Source organism: Diospyros lotus, chromosome 8, assembly GCF_014633365.1.
Source record: "Diospyros lotus cultivar Yz01 chromosome 8, ASM1463336v1, whole genome shotgun sequence".
NCBI lineage: Eukaryota > Viridiplantae > Streptophyta > Magnoliopsida > Ericales > Ebenaceae > Diospyros > Diospyros lotus.
The window spans coordinates 35500257-35512115 of record NC_068345.1 but is presented as its reverse complement, the minus strand read 5'-3'; the positions used below and the strand labels follow the sequence as shown (position 1 = coordinate 35512115).

The window sequence follows — 11859 nt, the reverse complement described above, 5'->3', positions numbered from 1 at the left end:
TTTTGACTCTTGTGATTTCTTAATTTACATTTTATGTTAGAATCGTGGGGCCGAGCAATAGGAATGCTCGTGATGAAGCGTCATCCAAAAAAAAATTAATCTATATATTGCAATCGCCCAAATATTGTTGTCACATATTCCATAATTACGAGGATGTATATGTATATATATATATATTTTTTTTTTCAATTGAGAGTCAAATATTATGGCTTTTATAGAGCTTGTGTGATAGGGGGTCTTGATGATATGAAAGTCATTCTGACGTGTTTTACAATAATGAAATTTTTCTCTATTTATTTATAATAAAAATAGTAATATAAAAAAGCTATCAACTGCTTATAAAAATTAATCATCTTAATTTCCTTAATAATTAATCTTTGTGATGCTCAATAATTTTAACCAACTTTGGTTGAATTTTTTATTTTTTTTAAAGTCCTTGGAATATTTGTTCTAATATATCAAGAATTACTTAAAACCCTAATATGTAATTTACATTTCTGACTTTTATAATAATTATTCCATAAACAAATAAAAAAAATAGAGTTAAAAGGAAAATTCTAAACCAAAAAAAAAAAAGGAAAAGAAAATATAAAATTAAGCCACATGACTTTATAAGTTTATGTATTCACTTTCATTCCTTACTCGTTGAAATAATAATAAAATATTTTATATTATATTTCATTTCTTTTTACTTTTAGGAGATTAACGCAATTGCTTTTTTTTTTTTTTTCTTGGTCATAATTTTTATTTTTTTAATTGTCCTCCCTTTTCTTATATTTCGTGAAAGAAAAAATTGGCACGTGCGAACGGGATAAGATTCAAGCCGACTTCGCGCCCAGTCCCACTTCCCCTACGCTGCTACGCTCACTTTTAGGGGTTTTCCCGCCAACCCAAAAAAGCGTAGAGATTAGCAACGAACCAGTTGGTCGCCGGAGACGAAGAGAGTGAGATCTGCCGCGGCAAGGGAAGGTCACTCTGGCCGCTCCGGTTGCTGCTTGTAGGGAAGATTGACGAGCGCCAACTGTTTGCGCGGAGGGAAGGGAACTCGCGCTTGCTCCTGGAGAAGTTTCAGATAGAGACAAGAGAGATGAGCGCGATGATGAGGAAGAAGGTGCAGAAGAAGTTCAAAATGGGGGGATACACCTTGAAAGTGGAAGCTCTAAACGAAGTGCTGTCCTTCGTAACTCATTTCCAGGGCGCCGAAGACGAAGCCCTAGATCTACTCCTCGATGAGCTCCATCACCAATCCCGTAATCTATATACATTTCCTCTGCATCTCTCTTTCCGTTTTGATTGATCAATTACGTAGATAGAAAATACACTGAAGATTTCTGTTAATTATGTTGTGCTGGTGTCAATCCTAATTTTAATTCGGTGTGTTTGCAGTGAAATCATCGATTCTGGATCACGAACCAGTGCATCGAGTCATCAGCCTTCTCCGGGAGGCCGAAGCCGCCGGTGGCTCTGATGCAGTGGACGAAATCCCTGACAGCAGCTCCGCCTTTTCGTCGTCCGCAGCTCTCCGCATTATCGATATCTTCATTATCCCCAAATTCCACTACGATCCAGTCAAAAAAGTCTTCTTCGAGTACATCCTATTATTAACCTTGACATTTCTCCACTTCTTTTTCAATTCAAGTCGTCAATTATTTATCTGCATTTTCTGAATGTTCGGGAACAAATCAAAGCGGTTAAAAAAACATGGAACAAAATCACTCACACAAGACAAAATTTACGGTTCTACAAAGAATGCCTAGGCCACGACCGCACTAGGTGTTTTTCACTATTTGAGAAAGTTACAACTACAAGAATTATGCTCACATATTTATAGACAAAAATTAGGGCAAATAGAACTCCTAATTCGAACATGATTCCTAGTCTGTTTAGGTAATTTTATGCTGTCTGTCTTAATTGGAGAAGGTGGGAAACTATGGTTGTTGGAATTTTGCATGTATTTTCTTGTTAGTGTCGGATATAGGAATTCCTTCCTCAAGATTGCAATTCTTGTTCTCATTTATTTGATTACAATGATTTAATGATATTAATAACTTTAAATCATAGGCATAAAGGAAGGATTCCAATTCATGGTGATGCTGCTGCAAAAGCTACTTTATATAGGGATAGATTTCTGTTGTTGCTCCAGAGGCTTTCTCGTGATCCGCATTTCTCTAGGTCTGCATTTGATACCGAAAGGTCTCAGTTTGGCAGTTTTGAGGTTAGGCCTTATTTCTTGCAAACACACTTTGATTGCACAGGTTGTGCTTATATGATATATGCCTTAAGTGTGTATTTGTTGGGCAGATATCTCCAATTCAGAGTTTGATTGGGTTAACAGGGAGAAGGTGGGTCATGGGTGTTATATCTCAGTTGGAGGATGGTCATTTCTATTTGGAAGACCTCACGGCAGCCGTTGAAATCAATTTGGCTGATGCAATATCCTAAAAAAATGTATTGTTCATTTATGTTCATAAGATTGTTATGTTTAATGCTTGGAATGATACTGCCTTATTGTCTACAAAAAGGATGATCTCTTTAATTGGATGAATAGCTTCGTGAAATGAATGGGAGGATTTCTTTAATCTGCTGAATAACTCCATGAAACGAATTTTGAAGGACTTTGTGATGTGTGACTATTTAGTTTGTTCAGAAATTCCACTGATTTTGTGAAATTGGTTTTGTGTCTCTCTTGTCTTTTTTGAAATCTACTCGTTTTTAACATAGGAGTATGATGCTCTTATTACGTTGCAAAACCAATTTGATCTGATCTCTCTTATTTTGTAAACTAGCAGTAACAATCTATATCATGTGTAGTGCTGAACTCGCTCTCTAGGAGGAAGATACAACTGATGATCACTTAGGTTATTCCTTAAATTCCTGGCATTTTTCTGAAAAGCTGGATTGTGTTCCTATTACTAGTAATCTCATATTTTCTTGCTCTTGCATAATAATTTAATGGAAACTCCAAAAATTTAAAGTCAGTTGGACCCTAGGTTGGGGTTCATTCAACACATTGGGAGGTCAAAGTATTGATTTTTTTTTTTTAAACTAATTAAGGCTTCTCTGGTGGAAGCTACAAAAATGCAGTATGTTGGTGAATTGCTTTTGAATTGTTGGTAGGCCTTAAAATGGTTTACATTCCAACATAGGAATGTTAAATTGCCACGATTTTCTTTGACATGCAATACAAGATAACAACAGGGTTTTTCTCAGAAAATACTATTGTTTTAGCAGAAGGAGAGATGCTTTTGGATGGTATCTTTCAGGTTAGTGCTTTTCTTTTTTCTTTTCCAGTTGTCTTATTTCTATGTACTGTTTTTGCCATTTAACTTCAAAATAGCGTTTTTGACCTTTCTGTTTGGAAGATGTTTGTATGTTTCTTATGTTTTACTTCTATTCTAGTTTTGCATGGTTATGCATAATTTTTTGGATACTTGATTGCAATCATTATTTAGGATAGGATAGTTCCTTTATTATTTAAGATATGAGTATTACTGCCTGCACTAGATATAGTGGCCAAAGTTAGCCCAATGTTTCCCTACGGTGCATTACAGAATATGCCACACTGAACATTTTCCTGCCTTGCCTGCATTTACCCATAATTATCCCATTGTTGGTTCTGGAATGTTCCAAACTGTTATTTTTAAGTAAAATATCATAGATGAATCCACCTCAAATGGGGGCAAACTCTTGCAGAGTAAGGAACATAATAAAATAAAATAGAGCAACACAAAACCTATATACCTACAGAGAAAGGACAGATCAAGATGTACACCACCTCAATCATGTGTTTCACTGTTTTCTATTAATTGAATGTCTACTTGTCATGAACCAATCCCACATCAGTAGTCTATTGGAGACTCTTTTGCTATATTAATTCCCATGAACCCAAAAGTCACATTTAGCTTGTACTTCTAGGCATGGATCTTAACCAGTCCAAGATCACTGCTGAGTGGGTGCGAGCTAGAAAAGTATTTTGAGAATGACTTGGATTAGATTTGAGATATGGATTTGTAGCCTGGTAAGAATATTAGGAATTAAAGGATGGGAGTTTGTCATAACCCAATCCCACACCGGTAGTCTAGCAAGGAAGTCTTGTGTATATTATTTGGCTCTATGAACTCCAGAGTCACTTTCAAGGCTTCAACTAGCCTTTTTAGGTTAGGACTTCTGGTGTTAAAAGTGTATCAGAGCTAACTCAGAACCACTACTGAGTGAGTGCTAGCTAGGAAAGTGTTTTGAGACTAACTTGGGTTGGATTGAGATATGAGATTTCTGGCTTGGTGAGGATGCTAATAATTAAAAGAGGGTATGTCACGGCTAATCCCACATTGATAGTCTACTGGAGAGGTTTTGCATCTAGTACTTCGTGAACCCAAAAGTCACCTTTAGCTAGCACTTTTGGGTGAGAAGTTTTGGTGTTACAAATGGTATTAAAGTCAACCGAAGACCACTATTGAGTGGGTGCCTGCCAGAAAAGTGTTTTGAGATTGATTTTCGATCAAATTAGGAATTAGAGGGGTGGTTGTCGTGACCTAATCCCACTTCAGTAAGTTGCTGGAGGGGTCTTGAGTTTATTACTTGGTCCCTGTGAACCCAAGAGTCACCTTACACTAGCATTTTTGGGTGAGGACCCATGGTTTTTACACTACTTCCATCTGTTAGTACTAAAATATTCTAGACTGTTAAACATATACCAAGACAAATGTCTTTTTCTCTTTGTGACAACATTGACTGGGACCCAGAAAAGATCCACACAATGATTATCAATTGGCTAACATATGCTAACCAGATGGATCTTAGTGACCAAGGCTTCTCTATTTCTTTACTGTGAACATACATTGCCAAGTTAGTGTCTCTTTGATTATCTTCAACTTCTGATTTTCTTTGTGAACCCAGTCAAGTATATTAGAAACTTTTGTATTTAAATTAGTAGATGATAAAGTTCCATAATTTTCTGAGAACTGCTTGCCCATTAGATTCTATTACTGGACAAAATGCCCTAGAAAAAGTGAAAATGGACATGCCTTGATATATTCGGATTTGGCTTTACTTTTTGAAACAAGATGTTGGCGTGCATATGTTTCTCTGGATTTGGTTAGCCCAAAAAATGGTGAAAATTTTCCATCTTATACATTTATGCTTTTTCCACGTTGTAGATCCCAAGTGCCAATTCTAGCTGTCTGGCACCAGGATGAAAGTTTCAATTATGGTTGCATATCTATCAGCATGTTTTGCAATTGAAGTCTTGAAAAATACTAATATTTATTTTCCTATACATGGTATTAGGTGAAAACATGTGGATTTCCTCCCTTAGAAGACAGAGACAAGTCAATTGCTGCTTTTGCTGGATTTGACTTTTTTGGTTGTGGGACACTGGCAAAGGAAGAAACTGTATCCTCTTCTTTCTTTCCCTTTCAGTCTTCATTAAGATAAAGTTTGCAGTTCATTTCTTTAGTGGCAAAAAATTATTACAAAAGTTTTCTTAGACATTTCCAATAGCTGAGACTTGCAGAGATGGAAAAGAGAGCAGTTAATGACATGTTTGTCATAATGTCTGATATTTGGCTTGATAATGAAGAGGTAATTCTTGCCCTTGTCATTTATTCACTTACTCTAGCTTTTTATTTATTTTTGTTCCTTGTGTTTGTATGTTTGTGGCATTGCCTAATATCGATATCACTGTTGTTTCCGTAGAGAAGACCATGGAAAAGCTAGAGACAGTCTTAGATGGATATGAGAATGTAGAGGTGGTTCCTTCTTTATTTGTTCTTATGGGAAATTTTTGTTCCCATCCTTGTAATCTTTCCTTCAATTCTTTCTCAAGTCTCAGGTGAGGTCTTAGGTTAAATTAGCTTATTTACTAAAGGAACCTCTGACAATGCAGAACTAAATGCAACAACAATCTTTGGATGCAGATTGCAGTTTGGAAAACTTGGGCGGATGATTGGGACACACTCACGATTAAAAAGCCACAGTAGATTTTTATTAATTCCTGGTCCTGACGATTGCGGTGTGTTAACTTGATCATTCTTTCTTCTTCAAACTTTCCTGGAAATATACTGGTGTTTCATACTTATGACAATCAACTGTCATTCTCAGGTCCTTCTACAGTTCTACCTAGGAGTGCTTTGCCAGACTACATAACCGAAGAATTTAAGCAGCATGTGCCAAATGCGATATTCTCAAGTAATCCTTGCAGGTAAGTCTGTCTCATAATTCATCAAATTAATGAGATATGCTTCATACTTAGCAGCACCTCTCAAGCTCTGGATTTCCTGCACACAACCTCCTGACCACCCAACCCTTGATGGACTTCTTATGAGGTTACCATTTTGGTTTTACTGATGCATATATTATTTTCTTGACTGAAAAATACTTGTCATGTTTGAAAGCAGAGTCAAGTTTTGCACCCAAGAAATCGTATTTTTCCGTCAGGATCTGCTGTACAGAATGCGTAGATCTTGTTTGATACCTCCTTCAACAGAAGAAACCAGTGAACCTTTTGAGCATGTGAGTTTTTAATTTTTCATTCTGTGGTTTTGTAGTGTTGACTGATTTGTGGTTTTAATGCAGCTTGTTGCTACCATAACACATCAAGGCCATCTCTGTCCCCTTCCTCTGAGTGTACAGCCCATTATCTGGAATTATGATCATTGTCTGCATCTTTATCCAACTCCTCATGCGGTAATGCTATCTTCTGTGTGGATACCTTTTAGCAGACTTGTTTGGAGCTCAGAAATGATTTATTTAATTGGAATGACATTTCAAAGTGAAATAACTTTTGCATCCTATACATGAGGATCTTGTTTGCTATGTCTACTCCATTCAACTCACTAAGCCGGTTTTGTTTACTATTTCTAATTTTTTAAAATCGAATTCATCGGATGAGCCATTTCATCAAATTTAAGTATTATATCCTCAAAAGGTCTAAAGAACTTCATGTTAGTTGTCGATTTTAGTAGTGATCTAATGCAAAGTTCTTTGGCTTGGGCTATAGTAGTGCCTAGTCTCAAAAGCAAAGGCTACTAGATGAACCAACAAAAGGGGCATGCTGATTTTTTTTTTTTTTTCATTTGAAGCTAACCTGCTGCTAACATTTTACATTTCTGTTGAGATCTTTCTTCCAGTTCAAGATCATATTCTTTTTCTCATCCACCTTGCATCTTTTTAGGTCATAATCTGCAACTTCATTTTGAATACTACCAGTCGGTTGTTTTTGCTGAACTTGGAATGAAATATAGTTCAAGAGGCACAAATTAGAAATAACATGTTGAATCAGTTGATATGTAGCCGGCCCACCCAGTGGGATAAGGCTTGATATGTCAAGATAAGTGGCACAAGTGATATTTTGTATCTGGATTAAAGAGAAATAGACTATTTTGTCTCCGAGCCCGCGTAGAATAAATAAAGTAGCATCAAGTGGCATAATAGCTAAATCACTTGTGTTATATGGCAGATAGTGTTGGGGGACAGAAGTGCACAGAAGGCATTTAATTACACGGGAATTACATGTTTCAACCCTGGTTCCTTCTCAAATGAAAGCACCTTTGTGGCATATCGACCTTGCACACGCGAAGTTGAGTTATCGGCATTGTGATCAATAAGTCAACATCTTTGTATGGGCCAGCAGTGTGTTTTTGGTGCAAGAAGGTGCGAACAGCGGCATGGCTGATTATTATTTGGCCCAATTATCAGGACCAAGTCTATTCTCTCCCTGAGCTTATCAGCTTATTTCATCTTCAGGGAACTCCAATGAAGTGTACTGATTTACTGCGACACTAGGTAAAAAGTAGTGATTATTCTGATATACTGTTCTGTATAACTGGTAATATCTTTGGTCTAAGTAGCCAACTCAAGAGCCCTTTCCAGTTGCTAACTGAATGGCAAATTATTCACTTTGTATAGTGGTCTTTAGAGGTCCCCCTCAAATTCTACCTCGTTATCTCATGATGTTCTACTTTTTCCTTTTCCACGGAGACGATGTTAGAGATATTACTTGGCAAAAAGATTTGAACAGTTGCACGCAAAGGCTATAAGAGAGTCATGTAATTTCACGTTATACTCCTTGAGATTTGCCCCCACAAAAAAGAAATACTTGTAATATCGGAGAAATGACCATGACTTTCTTTGATTTTATAACTTTATTTACACTTATGTTTTATTGTTGTTAAAATTGTTTTTGCATTTCTTTCATTATATTATCTTCATTTGTCTGTAGTGCTAGTAAGAATTTGGTAGTCTGTTGGTTTTTTTTTGTTTAATATTTCTCTTATTTAACGATAGTTAAACCATCGTTAGAAAGAAAGATCGACATGTAGTCAAATTACACAAGAATGAGAGACGGAGAAGAGAAAAAGTGAGAGTAATTTTGTTATTTTATAATTTTTAACACCTATAAAATAATAGTGAAAGGAAAGTGTACTTAAGAGTTACAAAATTTAAAGATGTTATTTTTATTTCTTAAATATCAGGATTTTTTTTTTTTTTATCAAACCTTAAAAATATTAAGTATAATTCATCTTTTTCTATTTTGGACTCACATTAAAAGATTCTATCTGATGTGACTTATTCACCTATAAGTCAATTATAATAAACTCTTAATTACTATTTTTGATTTGGTAGGAACTTGAATCATTTTTCAATTATATAACCATATCATGAAACAATATCACTTAGTGGGATTGAGTCTTATGACTGTTCTTTTTAGAGATATATATAGGTCATAATTAATTTTATTTATGCATTTGTTTAATAAATTTCAAGTAAATTTTGTATTTATATTTTATATCTATACTTCAGTTTTATATGTATTTTATTGATAAAATAATTTTAAACTAGATTAATTGAGACCCATTAGGAATTCATTTAAGTTCTTGGTTGTTGCAGTGATAATACGAACGTTTCTGAGGGGATGATTGAGCAAAGGTTATAGTTAGAAACAAATTTTTTGAAAATTAATTTTGTTTGATGGCCGTACCTATATTTTTATGTTTTTTTATATAATCACTCATTTTTTTTTTGTTACTAAATCTATATTTTCGAGTTAATTTAATCATTGTATTTCGATATTTTTCTAGTGTGGTAATTTAATTTTTATTATTTTAATTACATTTTTGTATCTAGTATTTTTGAGTTAATTTAACTTTTATATTTTTACAAGAACAAAGTGTGACGTGTGTTTTATTATCTTATTCTACTTTTTTTTTTGTTACACACAAAAAAAATACAAAGATTAAATTGATTTGAAAATACAAGTTTAGAGGTATAATTAAAATAATAAAAAATTCAAATTACCACATAAAAAAAATCTCAAAATATATAGATAGAGAGGGAGGTGTTTTTAATTGTATATAAATAATCTAAATTTTATTTCTTTTCCAAAACCCTCCATAATATTTTACTTTCCTAGTCACCTTATCATAGAGGGAGGTGTTTAATGGAAATATGTGTAGGTAAATGGAATGTAAATGGTATTTATATATTAAAAAAAAAAAGCTTATGCCTATGATAAGATGACTAGGAAAGTAAAATATTATGAAAGGTTTTAGAAAAGAAATAAAATTTAAATTATTTATATACAATTAAAAAGGACATGCATTAATTAATATCAAACAAAAATGTGAGAATTAGTAAAGCAAATTTGGAGGGGTTAATTTCTTAATTAATACAATTAGATTATATATAAATGTGAGAAAATATTAGATACTGTTAAAAGTACCAATATATATATATATATATATAAATGAATGTAAATAAGATAAATTGATATTATAGATATATATGCAGTCATGCATATATATGCAAAAAGATACAATTAATTAAAAACAAGATTATATATGCATATATAATAATAAGATTAGATTAATGGTATATATTTATATAGAATACATAAGATATAATTAGTAGATGCCGCACTTAATTATGAGACAGAAATGAAATGGGAATTAAGTTTGTAATAGCAAAAGAAGTATTAAAAAACTTTAAAAAATTTATTAAATACAAGAGTATATTTTATTAAATAAAAATAGACAAGTACGTACGTGTGTATGCATGCCTTTTGATAAATAAATAAATATATATATACATACAATATCATGGCATATAATTAATTTACAAATATAAATTTTTTGGAGACATAGGATTTATATAATTGATATTATATTTAGTGAGATTTATAAGATTTGTAATTGCTATATATATATTGTGAATCAAATCTCTAGAAGATTTGAGATTTCTTTTTCTTACTTAGTTCCAATTATCATATTTCATGCATAGTTTTTTTATTTTGGTACTTTTTCCAACTTAATTATATATATTTTCATTCAATGATAATTGTTGATTTTTTTTTATTCATTCTACTTGTAGTTTTGGACACCAATTAATATTGATGGGTAATGTGTCAAATAATTTTTATTTTTTAGTCCAAGTAAATTAAATGGATGGTATTAATTTTAACTACAATTGAAAGTTCATGTTTTAATTAGTTAATAAAATAATCTCTTCAAAATACAATTAAGGATAAGGTGACGTTTGAAGAGGTTATGCACTTGAGGTGCATATATGCCTCTTAATTTTATATATAATAATTAATTAAGAATTAACACATATACCACCATATATGCATGTTAATTTATGTCTCTAGATATATACATATATGTATAATAATTACATATATAGATAAAAAAAAAAAAAAGGTGATAACTTTTGCATAATTTTGACATTTATTACTTTAAAGGTGGAGAATAGTTTTGACATATATAGCAATTAATAAGATTGTTTTGTTGTGATTAATTTGAAGGGCACATGTTTTAGTTGGTCAATATAATTAAATAACCTTTTCGCTCTAAGTATGAAAAAAATTAAGTAAAATCTAATTAAATTTACGTACCCAGCCATCCATGCTACTTTTATGTAATAATTTATTTATATATTAGAAATGTAAAATATTATTCTCATCATTATTATTAATTTTGAACAAGAAAGAAAATCCTAATTTCTTTCTTCAAAATTGATTAACAATAATTAGTAACGGGTTAATTACATCAATGATAACTCAATTTTGCATTCTATTACTGTTTGGTCACTGAACTTTGAAATGTTACATGTTAATTACTGATATTTCAAAACAATTACTATTTAGTCATTGAACCTTGAAATGTTATCTGTTAGTCACTGATATTTCAAAATTGTTACTACTTAATGACTGAATTTTAAAATGTTATCTATTAGTCACCAATATTTCAAAACTGTTATTGCTTAGTCACTAAACTTTAAAATATTACCTATTAGTCATTGATATTTCAAAATCTTTTTTCACCCGTCACTCTATAGTTACTGAACTTTAAGTTCACGAGTGACGAATGAGGAACAATTTTGAAATATTAGTGACTAATAGGTAATATTTTAAAGTTCAGTGTAACAATTTTGAAATATCAGTGAATAATATGTAACATTTTAAAGTTCAGTAACTAAGCAGTAATAATTTTGAAATATCAACGACTAACAGATAACATTTCAAAATTCAGTGATTAAGTAGTAACCGTTTTAAAATATCAATGACTAACAGGTAACATTTCAAAGTTCATTGACCAAATAATAATAGAATGCAAAGTTGGGTTATTATTAGTGTAATTAACCGACTAGTAACACGGAGAGGAAGAACATAACGAATTAAGATATGTAGTTTTTATTTTTGACATGTAATAAATTAATATTGAAGTTTAAAGTTGATCAGAACAATTAATTTGATATTAAACAATACTTTTATATCATCAAATTATAGACAACATATATATATATATATATCACAAATTAAATCATTAAAAATGAAGACATCTTAATTAGTGTACTAACTACTTT

The 11859-nt window shown here is 32.2% G+C and overlaps 1 protein-coding gene across 1 annotated transcript; it reads left to right on the top strand.

Annotated features, from left to right (window-relative positions):
- The first annotated feature begins 705 nt into the window (after positions 1–705).
- LOC127807777 (DNA polymerase epsilon subunit B) lies at positions 706–8173 on the top strand. The gene is made up of 13 exons (XM_052345872.1): positions 706–1250; positions 1387–1588; positions 2062–2215; positions 2302–2434; positions 3187–3263; positions 5287–5391; positions 5500–5580; positions 5700–5830; positions 5916–6010; positions 6100–6199; positions 6396–6510; positions 6574–6684; positions 7457–8173. The coding sequence occupies exons 1-13, from the start codon at positions 1088–1090 to the stop codon at positions 7595–7597; spliced, it is 1608 nt and encodes a 535-aa protein (XP_052201832.1). The 5' UTR covers positions 706–1087; the 3' UTR covers positions 7598–8173.
- The last annotated feature ends 3686 nt before the right edge of the window (positions 8174–11859 follow it).